This window comes from Theropithecus gelada, chromosome 7a (assembly GCF_003255815.1).
Source record: "Theropithecus gelada isolate Dixy chromosome 7a, Tgel_1.0, whole genome shotgun sequence".
NCBI lineage: Eukaryota > Metazoa > Chordata > Mammalia > Primates > Cercopithecidae > Theropithecus > Theropithecus gelada.
In genome coordinates, this window is record NC_037674.1 from 33,311,233 (window position 1) to 33,330,547 (window position 19,315).

Here is a 19,315-nt window from a genome sequence, read left to right on the forward strand (position 1 = left end):
ACTCCTATTAAACACAGTATTGGAAGTTCTGGCCAGTTCTTTCTCAGGCAAGAGAAAGAAAGAAAGCGTATTCAAATAGGAAGAGAGGACGTAAAACTGTCTCTGTTTGCAGATGACATGGTGCTATATCTAGAAAACCCCATTGTCTCAGCACAAAATCTTCTCAAGCTGATAAGCAACTTCAACTAAGTCTCAGGATACAAAATCAATGTGCAAAAATGACAACCATTCCTATACACCAACAATAGACAAGCAGAAAGCTAAATTATGAACAAACTCCCATTCACAATTGCTACAAAGAGAATAAAGTACCTAAGAATACAGCTAATAAAGGAAGTGGAGGACTTCTTCAAGGACAACTACAAACCACTAATCAGAGAAATCAGAGAGGATACAAAATGGAAAAGCATTCCATGCTCATGGATAGGAAGAATCAACATCATGAAAATTGCCATAATGCCCAAAGTAATTTATAAATTCAATGCTATTCTCATTAAACTACCACTGATATTCTTAACAGAATTTTTAAAAATGACTTTAAATTTCATATGGAACTGAAAGAGCCCATATAGCCAAGACAATCCTAAGCAAAAAGAGCAAAGCTAGAGGCATCTTGCTACCTGACTTCAAACTATACTACAAGGCTACAGTAACCAAAACAGCATGGTACTGGTGCAAAAACAGTGATATAGACCAATGGAACAGAACGGAGCCCTTAGAAATAATACCACATATCTACAACCATCTGATCTTTGACAAACCTGACACAAACAAGAAATGGGGAAAGGATTCCCTATTTAATAAATGGTACTGGGAAAACTGGCTAGCCATACGGAGAAAGCTTAAACTGGATCCCTTCCTTACACCTTATACAAAAATTAATTCAAGATGGATTGAAGACTTAAATGTTAGACCTAAAACCATAAAAACCCTAGAAGAAAACCTAGGCAGTACCATTCAAGACAAAGGCATGGGCAAGGACTTCATGTCTAAAACACCAAAAGCAATGGCAACAAAAGCCAAAATTGACAAATGGGATCTACTAAAGAACTTCTGCACGGCAAAAGAAACTACCATCAGAGTGAACAGGCAACCTACAGAATGGGAGAAAATTTTTGCAATCTACTCCTCTGACAAAGGGCTAATATCCAGAATCTACAAAGAACTCAAACAAATTTACAAGAAAAAAACAACCTCTTCAAAAAGTGGGCAAAGCATATGAACAGACACTTCTCAAAAGAAGACATTGATGCAGCCAACAGACACATGAAAAAATGCTCAGTATCACTGCTCAGTATAACTGGCCATGAGAAAAACACAAATTAAAACCACAATGAGATACCATCTCACACTAGTTAGAATGGCAATCATTAAAAAGTCAGGAAACAATAGGTGCTGGAGAGGATGTGGAGACATAGGAACACTTTTATACTGTTCATGGGAGTGTCAACTAGTTCAACTATTGTGGAAGACAGTGTGGCGATTCCTCAAGGATCTAGAACTAGAAATACCATTTGACTCAGCCATCCCATTACTGAGTATACACCCAAAGGAGTATAAATCATGCTGCTATAAAGACACATGCACACGTATGTTTTTTGCGGCACTATTCACAATAGCAAAGACTTGGAACCAACCCAAATGTCCATCAATGATAGACTGGATTAAGAAAATGTGGCACATATACACCATGGAATACTATGCAGCCATAAAAAACGATGAGTTCATGTCCTTTGTAGGATATGGATGCAGCTGGAAACCATCATTCTGAGCAAACTATCACAAGGACAGAAAACCAAACACCACATGTTCTCACTTATAGGTGGGAAGTGAACAATGAGAACACTTGGACACAGGAAGGGGAACATCACACACCAGGGCCTGTCGTGGGGTAGGGGGAGGGGGGAGGGATAGCATTAGGAGATATACCTAATGTAAATGACGAGTTAAGGGTGCAGCACACCAACATGGCACATGTATACATATGTAACAAACCTGCATGTTGTGCACATGTACCCTAGAACTTGCAGTATAATTAAAAAAAGAAAAAAATTAAAGCGACTTTTCCATCTTTTATGCTAACAACGCTCTCTCAATACAGCAGGATGACTTAAAAGGTTCTTTCATTTCGCTAGCTTTGTGCTGTAAGCTCAACAGCCTGATATAAAAACAGTCTCCACCCAAATTGAGATACTCCATTGTAGGCTATGAATGGTTTTGGGTCTTCTTACCAAACCTGAGAGATTACAGAGAGCGCTCAGACTCAGCATAAAAAGGATTGCATTTGATGAGGACATCAGAAAATGTTCTGGATGCCACATTCTAGGTCAACAAGTTACAACATAACTATGATGGAGAAAGCTAAAGAGGAGATGAGAGATCAAAACAAATATTAAATCACATATGTAGGACTTTTGATCTCTGTCTCTTTTCCCTTTCACTCAGAAGGTAAAACAGAGAATAATAGATATTGCTCTTAAAGGGGGGTTATTTTAAGACCCAGTCAGAGATAACTTTTCTGACAAGTTTTGATACCTGGGTGCTTTTAATGGCCCAAGAGTAGTTTACAACTTATGAAAAATATAAAAATATCACAATTAAATACTTCATTATGCTATGAATTTGGCAGAGCAGTGAATTAAACTTTACTGAGTATGTGTGCATTGAGCCATTTTTGTAATTATATTAAGAAAAGCCTTTGTCCCTAGAGATGAACAGTACAATAAGCCTCTTCCGTATCTGTGAGCTACTGAGCCACTGTTCTATGTTTTTTGATGGGGGTTTATCAAACTACACAGAAGAGACAGCAATATTTAGTTAATTGGAAAAATTTAATTATTTGGATAACTCATTCAAGGCAAACATTACTTCTTGAATCAGATTTTATAGTTGCCAAAACAAATTGACAGAATTTTTAGTCTCATAAAAATATCTAGCATTGGCACATTCTATATATTAATATAAACTAGAGTGAGTATGATTAAGCAATCTATAAATAGTGATAAAATCAGAAGAATCTGAAATGTGCCAGAAATTGAGAAATTTGTCAAATATAGACCTCAAGAAATAGCTTTCAATTATAACACTAAGAACACTACAAGAACCATAGCAAATTTTATATACCTAGTAACAATGAAAATGATTTTATTCAATAGCCTAAAAATCTGTAACACAATTCAGTGAATGAAGGTCATCTTCCAATCTCTAATTTGTGTACAGAATTACCTTTCAAGGAGCTGACAATCTTTGATGAGCACAGTATTAAAAAATGAGATTACATTGAACTATTCCATTATGTATGTACTGTAGCAGATTCCCATCATGTTGACATTCAACAGACCTCACCGAACATTCTATAACTACGATGATAAACTCTATAAATGCCTATACAAACGCTGAAACCATATGTTAGTATGAAGTGTACTGATGCTTTTCTTCCCAGAAGTCTGCTGGTGGTTTCTAAGAAGTTAGATTATGTTCCTGAGTCTGTTATGAAGATAGCTTAGCTCTATGACTATTCTACTACATGATCTTAACAAAAGTTACTTTACTTCTCTGGACCTTCTCTGTAAAATGAGGAGACCAGCCTTAGGGATCCCTGAGGTCCTTTTCAGCTTCAACCTCTTAGAGAGGTTCATGGCCTCCTGTCACAACAAATTCAGGTCCCATTAACAAGCAAGCCCTGGTTGTTCTTAGGTGGGCAGAGCAAATTGCCCCTCACTCTTATTCTGATAGGACAAGAAGATTTCAGCTTTCACCCTATGCATTTGTTGTTAATGACAATAAACCAGATCAAGCTGATTCAAGGCAAAATCTTAGGATCTGAATCAATATCTTTGTGTATTTGTATCCTACTCTTTAGTTTAACAGGTGAAACTGGAAGAGAGTGAAATGGATAATTATATATGACCTGGGTAGTGTTTAACCTTTCCTATATGCTAATATATCATAAGTCCATTTTAATGTCAGAATTCAGCTTAAAACGTGGACATTTTTTTCTGCTTACATAAAATCAAAATCAACACTTGCTACAGAGAAAAATCTAAGGCAATACAAATTAACTTCTATTTCTTCCAAAGTAAACGAAAAACAAGCTTTGATCCTTCCCTCATCACTAAGAGGTTGTAGATGTGAGAGGAGAAGAGGATTTGAATACTGGTTAAAATACTCAAAATGGGGAAAACAGTACTTTTCTTTAGGGCTGCTATAACATTAGCGATAATGTAACAGGTAAAAAGTGTTCCATAAGTCATAGTAATGATTATTATTTATCATCATAATTAGGCACTGCCATCGTAAAAGGGTCAAGGCATAGGATTTATGGTCACAGACAATCGCTCCATTGGGTACCATGGCAGGAAATAATGGATAGTGTTCTAAAGGAAACAACATCAAGACTCTTGTGAATCAAACTAGTATGGCATAATTGCGCAGTAACATCCAGCTGTGGGCCTTGAGTGGAACAGAATGAAGAGTGGTGGAAGAAATTTCCAATTCAGAGAGAGAAGCAGCCACCCAGTTCATTGCTGAAAAGTGGTCATCAGATAACCCTTTTCTCTCCTTCCCAAATATTCTAGTTGAAGGCTACCCTTTATGGGGAGAAATTAAGCAGGCATTTGCCCTCTCTATTATTCATTTGTAGTCAAAGTGAAGGCTATCCTTTATGGGAAGAAATTAAGCAAGTACTTGCTCTCTCCAACTGATTATCCATTTGTAGTAAAAGTGCTCTAAAATGCAATTTCTCAAATAGATTCAAGGGGTGTATGTGTAGATTTGCTACATGGATATATTGCACAACTATGAGGTTTGGGCTCTAGTGGGCCCGTCACCAGAACAGTCAACGTGGTACCAAACGGGTAGTCTTCAACCCTCAGTCCCCTCTCACTCTCCCTCCTTTCGAAGGCCCCAATGTCTGTCTCTCTGTATGTCCATGTTTACCCACTGCTTAGCTCTCCCTTATAGGTGAGAGTATGTGGTATTTGCTTTCTGTTTCTGGGTTATTTCACTTAGTATAATGGCCTCCAACCCCACTCCTGTTGCTGAAAAGACATGATTTCATAATTTTTATGGCTGTTTAATATCCCATGATGTGTATGTATCTTTTTTATCCAATCATCCATTGAATGCACTTAGGTTCATTTTATTTACAACAGCCCCCCAAAATACCTAAGAATATTTAATTAAGGAGGTGAAAGATCTCTATAAGGAGAACTACAAAACACTGATGAAAAAAATCACAGTTGACACAAATGGAAAACACACCCCACGTTCAAGGATTAGAAGACTCAATATCGTTAAAAAGACCATACTGTCCAAAGCAATATACAGATTTGATGCAATTCCTAAAATGTAATTTTCATCAAGGCACTCACATATTTAAAATAATCTGGTGACTATTGCCCACAGAATAAAACTTGTAGTATGGCTGACCCAGACTCAGAGCCCTACTGTCTTTTTTATCTGCCTATACTTTCAGATGCACTAACACATGGTACTCTCCTCCCTTCATGCTTTGTTCCAGCTATTCCCACTGCCTGTGATGTCCCTGTCTCCATCTTAACTTGTCCTTCAAGGTTATCACTTAGACATCCCACCACCTTCTCCAGAAGGCTTTAATACTAGGAGATGTCTCTCCTACGGTGTCCCACCAAATTTCATGCTTTCTTATCTAAATATATCACACTATATTGCAGTTGCTTGTCTACTTGTTTTTCTTACTGTCCTATAAACATCTTAGTTATTTGCCTTTGTAACCCCAATGCCTGATACAAGAGCTGAAATATAGCAGGTGCTAAAAAAAATCTATTGAATGGAGAAATGGGTGAATGAGTAAGAGATCGAAGTTGATGCCACAGAAAGGAGGTAAAGGAAAATCCCTTCCAGTTACAAGATACCTTTCCCTAGTCTTCCCAAATGGGAATGAGTGAAAGAGATAATGGTGTATTTCTTCCCATTCTTTTTGGTTGTTTAGTGTTAGAGATGTTACGCTGGATGAACCATGGAGTATAATTCAATGTTGCAAAGCAGTCTTACATTTAAAAATGTAACAACAAAAAAACACATTTCAGGTTCTTTTTTATGGGTGACCAAACAGAACTGTGTGATTATCTCTGACACTCACTACGAAAGCCCCCTTTACCCATATGAATAGGATCTAGGCAGGCAGATCTACACCTTAAGTGTTCCAGAACATTTAAGCCTCATAAATGCTATCTTGAAAAAAGTAGGCTCTAGATACAGTTGATGTTCATTATTTGTGGATTCCATATTTAAGAACTTGCCTACTTTCTAAAATTTATTTGTAACCCAACAATAAGTATGGAGTGTTCTCAGTCATTTATGAGCATGTATATCCAAAGCAGGGTTGTTTTTTTTTTTTTAATTTCAATAGTTTTGGGAGTACAGGTGGTGTTTGGTTACATGGATAAGTTCTTTAGTGGTGATTTCCAAGATTTTGGTGCATCTGTCACCTGAGTAGTGTACAGTGTACCCAATATGAAGTCTTTTATCACTCACCCCACTCCCATCCTTCCCTAAAGTCCACTGTATCATTCTTATGCCTTTGCATCCTCATAGCTTACCCACTTACTTAGAAGTGAGAATACATGATACTTGGTTTTCCATTCCTAAGTTACTTCACTTAGAATAATGGCCTCCAGCTCCATTCCAGATGCTGCAAAGGCCATTAATTCATTCTGTTTTATGTCAGAGTAGTAGTCCATGGTGCATTCATACCACATCTTCTTTATCCACTTGTTGGCTGATGTGCAGTTAGCCATTATTTTTGCAGTTTCAATTTGTACTGCTACAGACATGCATGTGCATGTGTCTTTTTCATATAATGACTTATTTTCCCTGGATAGGTATCCAGTAGTGGGATTGCTGGACCAAATGGTAGTTCTACTTCTAGTTCTTTAAGGAATCTCCATACTGTTTTCCATAGTGATTGTACTAGTTTATACTCCCAACCAGCAGTGTAAAAGTGTTCCCTCTCACCACATCCATGCCAACATCTATTTTTTTTTTTTATTTTTAAATTATGGACTTTTTTTTCTTGCAGTAGTGAGGCGGTTCAATTGTGGTTTTAATTTGCATTTCCCTAAAGCAGGGAAAATTTTGAGTCACCTGATGCACATATTCTCAGCTGAGGTTGAACAAGGTGACACTTTGCCTTCTTGCTTCAGCTCTTTTATTGTTTAAAAAAAAAAAAGTGTCCTTTTTGTGGTCTGTTTAGTGCCACATTTTTCATATTTTTGTGCCTTTTGTTCATGATTTTGCTGTTTAAAATGGCCCCTAAGCATAGTGTTGAGTGCTGTCTAGTGTTCCTAAGTGCAAGAAGGCTGTGATGTGCCTTACAGACAAAATACATGTGTCACACAAGCTTCATTCAGGCATCAGTTATAGTACTTTTGTCTGGCTGGTCATGAGTTAAGCATTCATAAATCAACAATATATATTAAACAAAGAATCTTTCAACAGAAAAACATAAAACAAGGCCATGCTCTGATCAGTGGACAAGAATGTTGTGATAAGAAGCTTGCAGGAACCTAACCTTGTATTTCCCCTAGGAGCAATAGTTCAGTATTTGCTAATTCAGTGTTCACGACTTTATAAAACATAACTACCATGAATGATGAGAATAAACTGTATATTATTATAAAAATCTGCACAGAGGTAAAGACATCACCAGGGCCACCTTCCTGCCTTGCTGAACCAATCTCCATAAGAAGACAACTTATCATGGCTTAGACAGAAAAACGCTTAAGTTTGAATCTCAGGTCTCCCACTTACTAACCACGTGACCTTCAAGACATTAAACCCTTAGAGTCTTATTTTCTTAGATGTAAAATGGGTAAAATACCATTTAAAATCCAGACTGTCTCATCAGATCACGCACAGAATCACACACATATTGTACATGCAAGAATGTTTTATACTTTTAAATTCTATATAAATATAAAGTACATTATTTCTTTATAATTCTAAACATAAAATTAGGTTGTTTGCAGGAAAATGTATGTAGCACAATAAAGATCTCATGGTTAAAAACTAATGGACTTTCTATATTCCAGACTTCACTGTGGAAAAAAAAAAAAAAGGCCAAGTATGCAGAGACAAAATGAAAATGAAGCTGATGTTAAATTATGGAGTTACAAAAGACAAATACAAATGGATTAATTTACTGAACAAATCTGAGAATAAGTGAATAATTATGATTATGATACCCCTTTCTGTGATCTTCTCCTGTGACTCCCCTGACTTAGTCCAGCTACATTCACTAAGTACTAGACTAGCCACAGATATTGTTGCCTGAATTCTAAGTGACCTCCAGGCAAACCCAAATGTATCTAAAACTGGAACAGAGAGGAAAGCTGCAAAGTTAACCTCTACCTCCATCCTTCCCTCATCTATTTGACATACCATGGAGAGAGCTCTTATGACGCAAACTTCAGCCTCCTGGGAATTCTGCCTACAGGCCTGATGACAGGTAGAGTCCCTCATTCCAGTATGCCTCTAAATGCACTTTCAGAAAAACTTTTTGGTTTTGGGAAACAAAAAGTTACTAAGAGTTTAAGAGAATTCCACATTTTTTTTCCTTCATTGGCTGAACAACAGTTAATGAATAAAGCTGGGAAAGACTACTGTGAGAGCCTTTCTTATGCCCTGTATTTCTAACTTGTAGATGAGCATCCACAGGATCTCCAGAAAGCATCAGATGAAAACAGTAAGGCTTATGGGCCAACCACCTCTACTGCCAGATCAAGTTACATTAAAGCTTCAAACATAATCAGGAATGCCAATCAATATTTAGCTTTATCTAATCAGGATCTTCCCTTCTGAGGAAGTAAAAGAAAACCAAGATACCGTTAGGCCAAATAGAGATCTATGTGCATTGCCTTCTGCTTCACAATCTTCTTCAGAGCTTTATAAATAGTTTGAAAAGATATTTAAATGCATAAAACATATCTGTTGTTCTAATAATGAAATGGCAGGTGGGGTGGGGCCAAGAAAAAAAACACAACTAGGGACTTTGAGCTTGTTAATTTACCTTCTGTACTGATATAGGACAGGCCCACCTAAAAAGAGTGACATGTGTCCCATTGTTAACAAAGGTTTTAATTCTTAGGCCCTGTACTAGGTATGCTCATAATGAATAGTACTTTTTACCTTACTTAGGCCATCCCCACATTCTGCAAGTGGTGCTGGAGAACAACTGTTCTATAATATCCTTAGAGTCAGAACTGAACTAAGATTTGGACTTTCCCCAAGAGCAATCTTCTCCATCCTTTTCAGTCAGCTGAACAAGGGAAAAACCTCTGGATGGAAAGGAAAAGCCCCTATGATCAGAAACCTGTTTTCTAAAACTAACATTCCACATGTCATCATCATTTGTGGGGGCGATGTAAAAAATAATCCTTGGAAGTCTTGTCTCTAAACCTCCATTCTCACTGTATATTATTATTCCCTTGTCATACCACACCTACACGAGGCATCACAACAGCCACCTAACTTGGTTCTGCTGTGTCCTCTCCTTGCTACTCAATGCAGAAGACAAGCAGCTGGTTAGACATGCAGAGTCTCAGGCCCCATCCCAGACCTATTCAGTCAAAAACTGCACTTGAAGAAGACCCTCGATGATTTATGCATACATTAAATTTGGGAAGCACTGTTCCCAGCCATCCACACTATCGGCCAAACCACTCCCTTTTTTAGTAAATCAATACTGCTCAGCCTGGCTAGGAAGGCCCAAAAAAGACACTTCAAAGTCCTCAGCATTACTTTCCACTCCTGTTACTATGCACTCTCCATGGAAAGCAGACTGCCTTCTGGAGAACACAGGTAGAGCACCCGGCACAGTGCTAAGTAGCATCTAGTATCCACTCAGTAAATGTGTATTTCCTTTCCTTATGTCTATTCACCATGCCCTATCTCTTTCAGTCCATCCCTTTCCTATAAGGATATCTCTTCCTCCTAGGCTCTATTTTGAATTCTCTAGTGAAGCGGTTACAAGCCTAGGTTCTAACGTCAAAGTTTTAGCTCTAAAACTTATTTACTCTGTGAATTCGGGAGACTAATTTTACTTTACCAGACCTCTTTACACTTTTGTAAACTGAAGATGTTTATAACAGTGCCTTTCTCTTGGGGTTGCTGTGAAAGCACTCAAATGGTATTACCTATCACTAGTATTCAAGCACAGATCAACATCTCTTCACTGACCGCTTTAGTTGCTTTAGTCTTGGATACTTTTCCTCTCATTTAAACGGCTACAGCACTGACAGGTGAAGCACACAACTTAGCACCCAATTGTAACATTCCTAAAGGGGCCTTTAAGTTTTTTGTTTTGTTGGTTCTGTCATCTAACATGAATCTTAATAATAAAAATGGTTAGGATTACTGTTGTTTTTAGATTATGAAAGTAATTCATGGCCATTTGAGAAATATAGAAAGTAGAGAAAAATATAAAAAAGCAACCAAAAATCAGGCATAATCTCACCAGAGACAACTGTTAACATTTAAGAGTATTTCCTTCCAATGAGTAGATCTTAAGTTTCAGGAGGGCAAGGAGCAAGCCTTAACCTTGTTGGAATTTTCCTTGACTTCCCTCCATCCAATAATGCCCCTTTCATACCTACACCAGCACCTCATCTAGCACAATGCTGACCACTTACCAGCTGACAAATACATACCTGTTCCTTAGATGAATGAAGTGACATGCCCCTATACTTATATGTGGACTATCTATAGAAAAAGGGACACTGTCAGAGTCAGTGACATAATTTGGTTGGTTCTTCACTCAGTTCTAAATGCTGTGAGAGTGCTCATATCTGTATTCTGTGTGACTACTGTTTGTGTTTGATAGCCAAAGTGCATTTCTGGTGGTCTCATTTTCCTTTTCAACATACTCTGATTTCACATACCTACAGGAATGGTCATCCCATGAATTTTATCAGCCCAGCCTGCGTAATATCGAAGGGTTTTGATGACGCCCTGCAAATCCACATAAAAAGCTTGCAGGAATGGTTTGCCACCATTTAGGGATTCCATGGTCTGTTGGAAAAGAAATGGAGAGATATTAAGTCCCCAGAACTTTCCAGTGATACACTAATTTCTAGAGCAGAAAAAAAAAAGGAAGAGACAGAATACAAATGAATATGGAGATGCATACCTGGTCAAATAAATCTTTTTATTTATTCTCAAATAAAAAAATTTCTAGTACTGTCAGTTTGGTTTAGTTCCCAGTACAAATCACAATGAGTATGTATGTGCATGTTCCTGTGCCTGTGTGCTTCCAGTAACCACTATCCAAATATATTAACACAATATTTATTTAATGATAAAGAAATGTTCTGCTTGTCAAAACAGCTTCCGTTATATTAATGATCAGAGCTCATTGGGGATTTTTTGGCGTCTATACCAGTAATATGAATCCATAAAGAGGAGCAGAAACATGGGCTCTTTATGCAACTGATGAGAATAGAAAGTGTTCTCCACAGCTGCCAAGACCCCTGCTGAGAAATGGAATATCCACAGTGCACAGCAAGTTTATTTATTACTACCAAATAAACAAGAACTCCTCTAGGGAAGCCCAGATGTTAACAACTTAAAGGCTGGTTTTTTGTAAACATTTACGTTAACAACCATTACCTATTAGGAGTGAAATATCTGCTCCATTTAATAAAAATAGCAATATTGAACTGCTTTACATTATAAACATTATTATTTTAACGACATGTTCCTGAACTGGCTAAGTCTGTAACAAAAACAATGAAAAATGAATACGCTGAAATGAGAAGAGTATTTTGACCTGAGAAATATTAAAGGTGTTACAAGTTCAACAAATGAAATAAACAAAAACATGTTTGTAATTTTCTTTTTTTCCTACAAGTATATTTTGTAGGACATACTGGTGTGAAAATTATTTCATCTCTGACAAAGCTAAAATTAAAATATTATCCAATCAATGAGATGAAAATACTATGACTTCCAGTACAATTTATGTACTTAGTATGTGTATAAAATGAAACTTATTTAAAAATATCATGTTACTTATCACTGTATATTGGCTCACCCTTAAAAAAACAGAATCAAACTATTTCCTAGTACCTTTTAGAACATGTATATGTTTACAAGATCGGCATTACATTCTCTGTACAGCTAGCACAGCACCAAAATCTACACAGCATAGAGTGAATAATGTCAATAACCAGAATTTGGGTTGCCTAAATGGTCCCTGTGAGCGGCTGACAACAGTCAAATCCACTGAGAATTGCCAGCTCTAGGTCTATTTTCAACTGTGTTTACTTTGGATGCAGTATTAACTTCAGTTTTCCAGTCAGGAGCTCCCCTTTCTTCCACAGGCTACCTTTTACTAAAACTCACTTTTCTCATAGCTTGAGAGTGTTTAAAAGCAGGAATCTCATTTAGGTGTGGTAGGAAAAAAGACTTGATCAGTGGGACACAGAGAAGAAAAAGAAAGGCATTTGAGTTTTATTATATGAAAATGTAACTGCAGAAATTAATCATCTTCTAGTATGGTGTTAATCCAATACTATAGATACCATATATCTTTAGCTCAATTAAACAGTCATTTATTGACCACCTATGTGCCCTCATTTGCCAAGAACCATGCTAGGATTACCAAAAAAAAAGGTAAAATACAAGTTCAATTCTCAAGAAAATGATAATCCAGTGAAGAGACAAGTATAAAAATAGCATTCTCTAATGTGTCCCAAAACACTTGGTTTTGCATGATATTGGTATGTTAGCCAGAAAAATGGTGATGAGGCTCAAATAAGCTTGAGAAGCATTTAGTAGGCTTTTCCTGAGCCTTTAATATGCCCAGTGTCTTGCGAATCTGCAAAGAGTTTCATCATCATGAAACACCTTTTTCACAGTATGTATAAACACCTCATTGGAACAGTATTCCCTAGAGTGCCAGATTAGAAAATGTTTTTATATACAAATAAATGGTATATATAGCTAGAATCCCAAACCATTTCCATAAAGGAATCATTTTGTTCCTATACTATCAACAGATTCCTGAGGGGGATGGTAGAAGGGAAGAACTATGGTAGGAGGGACACTGACAAAGGGAAAAAATGCTTTCTTCCCCGAAAGCAAGCCCAATAATGACCTATTTTCCCAAGTAGGGGGAAGGATATAGTACTAATGGCTTGAATGCCCTGACTGAACAAGGAAACCCTAAATACTCATTGATCCTAGGTGGAGATCCCAAGTATATAGTGCATACATTCCTAAATGGTTCCGGTTTCCAAAAAGTTTATATTCTCTAAGAAATTGAATTTTATTTTAAAAACAGCAACAACAACAAAACCCATTAGGGCAGGAGAAGTTCCTTATGTGAGGAAAATCATTGTTTTAGTGAAAGTAAGTTGCTGTCTCCTGCTGTCTCTCCTTTCTATTGGCTCACAGAATGACAGGGCAAACGGAGCAGAAGTGTATGGGAGGTCCGTACCATCCCCTCTGCTTCTGAAGGATTCTCTTTAGTCAAGAGAGGTTAACTCTGGGGAGGTAAACACTTGTTCTATTTCATTCTCAAAAGAATCATTTGATATTGGTTTTCTCCAAGCAGCATGGTGACTCTCTTGTTGCTTGACTGTTTTTAATTTGTCATGGGAAGGGGGAGTTGTAGAAAGGAAGGTCCTTATCAGTCATGGAAAGCTCTAGTTTTCTCTTCAAAATTAAGATATTCAGCTGATCCTCCACTTCTCCATCTGATCCCCAAATCCAAACATGTCTAATTTTTATATGTATTACATATTCCTTTGCTTTTTCCCCAGGTCTGCTTCAAAGCATCCTTTTAGGAGTTCGAGACCAGCCTGACCAACATAGTGAAACCCCGTCTCTACTAAAAATACAAAAATTAGCCGGGCATGGTGGCACACGCTTGTAATCCCAGCTACTCAGGAGGCTGAGGCAGGAGAATCGCTTGAACCTGGGAGGCAGAGGTTGCAGTGAGCTGAAATCGTGCCACTGCACTCCAGCCTGGGCAACAGAGCTAGACTCCATCTCTAAATAAATAAATAAAATAAAATAAAATAAAATAAAATAAAATAAAATAAAAATAAAAATAAAAATAAAACCAAGGAACGTAAATTTCAGCAGAATGGTAAATGTAGGGTAAAGACTTAACGTTTTCTTAGGTTACTTACTGCAAGAACTGCCCTGTCCCGTTCCACCAAGTCTGCAAGCTTATCCAACAGACGTCCTCTTTCTGAAGCATCCATCCTTCTCCACACTGAACCAAGAGAGAAAGCCAGGCGGGCTGCCTGCACTGCTTTGTCTACATCTGCCTGTTAGAGAGGAAGAGGCACAACTGAAGAAAAACACTCCAAATAAAGGAAGAACTATCTGCTGTCATGAAAAAAGTGAAGCATGAGCATGTAGTTATGTATTGAGAGCATATGTTTACTGCTCTGCTGTTTGAAGGCAGTTATTTCATAGGGAATCTTTTTCTGAAAAAGACATACCTTGTCTGCTTCTTGAACTTCGCACACCTGTTCTCCTGTGGCTGGATTATAGACAGGGAACACTCTCCCACTCTCTGAGTTCTGCCACTCGTTGTTTATAAAGATCTAAGGGAGTAGATAACAGAATGGGATCTGTGACACAGGTGATAAGCAGCCAGTCAATGGCCAAGTGTTATGGAACTACTATGGTAATAACACTTGTTACATAATAAAAGTATAGAATTTGAAGTGTTGTAGGAGACCCTTCTAGACTCAACCCCAATTTAGGAATTTCCTCTATTTTTTTGCTTTAGTATCATCCGAAGGCTAACTATAGTTCTTACCTTTTGTGAACCTGTCAACTAACGAAAGATACAAATAAGGATAGAGTGTTTCACATACATACAATCATACACTGATGTTAAGGCAACAGTTATTGACAGCCCAAGCTCTGGCCAGGATCCGGGAGGGTTAAACAGTAGATCAAACTTACAGTCATCAAGCCTTAGATTCTACTTTCTCTGCCAGAGGCCTAAGTGACTTCTCAAGGAAACTTGAATGGTGCTGCAATAAACATTCACCTAATTTATAGTCAGTTCCTGAAAAATGACTCTAACCAAACTAACTAGTGAGTTAAGTAAGTTATATGTGTAAATCCAAGTTAGGTTTATTTCCCTTTGCTGAATAGGCTATATTGCAGAGCCACAAAAGATGGGGATGGGGAGTTGGCAGGTGGGGTATAACTTTCAAATGATCACCCCAGGATTTCTTAAAGGCTTGATCTCCCTATATATGAAATTGAGATTATATTAAAATGGCAAAGAGACCAAAGATTTGAGAAATTATTCAAGTCAATTTCTCTTAAGATTTGTAATAAATGAATTAAATGACAAGGGAAAAGATAAGGCAAGAAAAATTTTAAATTGTTATTGACAAACCTAAACTAGTATTTTTAGACCATGTAATCTTAGAGGACATACAAAGATGTTTTACTCTACAAAATTTACAGCACCACAGTGAAATTTCTGAACTTATGAACCAGTCAGTCATCCAATTTAGGACAAACACAATAATAAACTAATTGATTTATTGCCTGCCATTTAAAAAATAATCAAGAGATGAGGCTTAATAAATATAAATCTACACTTGGTAAATATCAAATTCTAGAAAATGTCCCAAAATTTTCTTTTTCATTTTTCCTTGGTTTGATAAAAACAATGAGCCCATGTAGAAGGAGGCACTGATTAAACTAGAACTCTCTTTTCCCAAAGGATTTTTAAGATAAAGGAAAAGACCTTAAATTTGTAGAGCACTTAATACAGCTGTACTGATACAAACAAAATGACCTTGTAATTGTACATTTTACAGTTTATAATATACAGTTCATAAACATGTGTAACATAATTTACCCAATAAATACTCACATAACTTTCAGTCACAGGAAAGACAAAGATGGCTAAGAGAGTTCTAGCCCTCCAGAGTCTGACAGTCTCTAGTAGTTTATTTAGTACTTACAATAACCCTGTGAAGCAGGGTTTTATTATCTCTATTAAACATGAGGAAATTGAGAGGCAGGGAGCTTGAGTCCAAAGAAGCAGGTTCTTCTTGTGGCTGACTCGAAGGCTACTACTGTTCTTTCCAATATACGTAATTTCCAGGATTAGCCCAAAGAAACAGAACTAGTTAATGTTCAAGCCTGAGCTAGTTAGAATTCTGGAATTATTGGTCTGGTTCTCTCTTCATTCACTCTATTTAATAAACTTGCTCACAGCTGATAGCTCATTACATTTGCATGCTCCTTTGAACACAGTATAATGTCCAGGTAACAAAAGCAGAAAATTAAAAGTTAGTTTCATTAAGGATCCACTTCTGGAGTATTACTGGGTTTAGGGAAAAAGTGGTCTTACCAATGTCCCTATCCTTTTATTCACCATGTGACTGAATCAAACTTTTTAACCTTTGCAATACCACCAGAGTCCACTGATCCTAGTTCTTTGTTTGTCTGAGTTTTTTGTTGTTGTTGCTTTGTTTTTTTTTTTTTTTTGAAGATGGAGACTTGCTCTGTCACCCAGGCTAGAGTGCAGTGGCGCGCAATCTCGGCTCACTGCAACCGCCGCTGCCTGGATTCAGGTGATTCTGCTGCCTCAGCTTCCCCAGTAGCAGGGATTACAGGCACCCGCCACTATGCCCAGCTAATTTTTGTATTTTTAGGAGAGATGGCATTTCACCTTGTTGGCTAGGCTGGTCATGAACTCCTGACCTCAAGTGATCCGCCTGCCTTGGCCTCCCAAAGTGCTGGGATTATAGGCGTAAGCCACCACACCCAGCCCTAAGTTCAGTTTTTAAGTTTCTCTGTGCAGCAGTTTTAATTATTTGTAAAGACTGGTATTTCATGATTTTTGTTTCTCACAGGTTTTCCAAAAGTCAAAAGGAAAAAATACTTAGTAAGTTAAACTCATTTTCTTAATCACTTAGTCTATCGATCATTTTATAAACCTAAGATGCATTATAGGATCTAAGATACATTACGAGATTTTAGTGATCTCATATTTCCTGTATTTTAAAACATTTTGCTATTTCATCATGCTAGGAATTACTTCATCATCATTCATCAATTATTTTTAACTATGCTAAACAACTAAAATAATAAGGAAACAAAAGAAATTACAAAATTGCCTAGAAATGAATGTCACCACTCTATCATCCTTCAGTTTTCTAATTGTGTTGTCTAATACATCATCTTTCAAAAAGTTATAAAAGAAGTCTAGAGATGCCATCTTTGCCATATTCTTTTCAGCTTCCATTGAACACAGTTAAGAATTCAGAATTCTTAATTTTCTGCCCAAAATGGAATAAAGAATAAAATTAAGAGAAAGATATTTCACAATAATTAGATGAGTGAGAAAATGAAGGCAGAGACAGAGCACTTGAGATTATAATGATGAGGTAAAACTGACCATAGAAGCAAAATCTTGGGCTATGAGTCTTTCAGATCAGTTCTGTCAGACTTGAGAATCAGAGTAAACAATATATTTACAAAGACAAAAAGGAAACATGATATTCTAACCCAATAATTATTTAATGGGAAGGACTTCATCATTAATATTTTGCAACAAGAACCTGGACCATCCTGCTTTGGTAAAAGGACATATGACAATTATTTTATCTTTTATAATATTTGTTGGCAAAAATTTACTTTATATTCATAAACGGACAAATGCTGAAGGTAGGTATATGTGTAAAGGTGACTGGAAAAACACATTATGTAGAAATTTTAAAAGTTCCTTGGGTTGATCAATCTGATTGACATTTATAAAAGTAAAAATGAAAATATTTTTGTAATTGTGAAAGAAAAACATGACCACCTTTTCTACAAAATCATGAACCCTCAAATTTTTCCATAGCATTACACTGTGATAATAACACATATGCAAGAAGAACCCGACGTAATGATGAGCTATAACCTTCTAGAGATCTGTTTAAAATCTGGAGCCAGTATTTACGAGATGATTATGTTCCAGGTTCATATATGACAGCTCATGAGCAGTTATTTGCATTCAAAGGCATTGCCAATTTCAAGTTATGTTACCTCCAAAATCAGGAAAACATGAAATAAAAATTTGGTTTGCTATGTTTAAATTCTTATTTTGCTGTTTTTTTTACTATCTCTTTATTCTTACTCCTGTAAATTGTTCATAAAATAAAAATAAAATGAATACATTGAAACCAGATGGTAAATGTGATGGCTATTTTTCCTGGCGTGCCAAAATTAAAATTTTAATTTTACTACATCATTGCTTTTGCAGACCTAGTCTTATAAAATGACACTTAAAAAATCATACAGACAACTTTGTTGGTACATTGAATAACAAATATCTCCACAGTCAATACTTGAACGTTTGCAGCTCTCTGGGCAATTTCAAAAGCTTTGAATCCTGTTCCTCAGCATTATTCCCTGACCAGGGCTCCTTGGAGAAATGATTTATTTCAGAACTGCAGCAGGAAAAGTACAAGATGAGCCTGAAACATTGTGGTGCCTGAAATCAAGTAAATACTTAAAAATCAATATGAACATAATAAAAAGATACAGAAGTCAACATGAAGAGGCTACCAATGGACAATACTGGAATACTTGAAACAAAAAATAAATAATGCTGGTAATAGATTATTACCCATAGAATGAAAAAGACATCCAAAAGTTCATAATGATATATATTTTTTAATGAATAAATAAGTAAATGTGGGATAAGGAGGAGCTCTTCTTCAGAGTAGAATTCCAACTACTAGATGTAAAGAAATGATGGGGTTAGATGATTATTATTTGTAAAATACCATAGTAATAACTGCTTCAGGTAAAAATCATCACTAGATAGTAAAATTAGTGGGCAAATATACAATGAAAAATGTATGATGGATGTTCATGTAGTTTCAAAGTATCTCCCCTCAAGATACTTATTAATTACAAAGAAAAAAATAGTAACTTTATGTTGGAGAAACTTGGCAGACACCACCTTAATCAAATGATTAAAGCTGACATCACCAGCAATGGGACAAATTGATACCATGTGCAGCTGATATGATATGCTGAGAAAGACACAGGATCAGTTAGTTCTGTGGTAGTCTCACTCAAAAGGCATAATCTACATTCAATCACGAGGATACAACACAGGCAAATCCAAACTAAAGTATATCCTACAAAATCATTGTTCCATGTTTTATTAAAGTGCCAAGGTCATGAGACTAGTAAAACTAAAAAACTGTTTCAAAAAAGGTCACTAATAAGACATAAAAATTAAATGCATCATGTAACCATGGATTCCCTGCTGAGCCAGGAAAAAAATACA

At 36.6% G+C, this 19,315-nt stretch overlaps 1 protein-coding gene across 4 annotated transcripts in view; it reads right to left on the reverse strand.

Moving 5' to 3' along the window:
• The window catches only part of ALDH1A2 (aldehyde dehydrogenase 1 family member A2), a 325,601-nt gene that overhangs the window by 44,574 nt on the left and 261,712 nt on the right, over positions 1-19,315 (reverse strand). For all 4 annotated transcript variants that reach the window (XM_025390361.1, XM_025390363.1, XM_025390364.1 and 1 more), the window contains exons 2-4: positions 14,493-14,597; positions 14,175-14,315; positions 10,920-11,049 (exon numbers count right to left, since the gene is read on the reverse strand). In XM_025390361.1, coding sequence (XP_025246146.1) covers positions 10,920-11,049; positions 14,175-14,315; positions 14,493-14,597 — 376 coding nt within the window. The remainder of the gene's footprint in view (positions 1-10,919; positions 11,050-14,174; positions 14,316-14,492; positions 14,598-19,315) is intronic.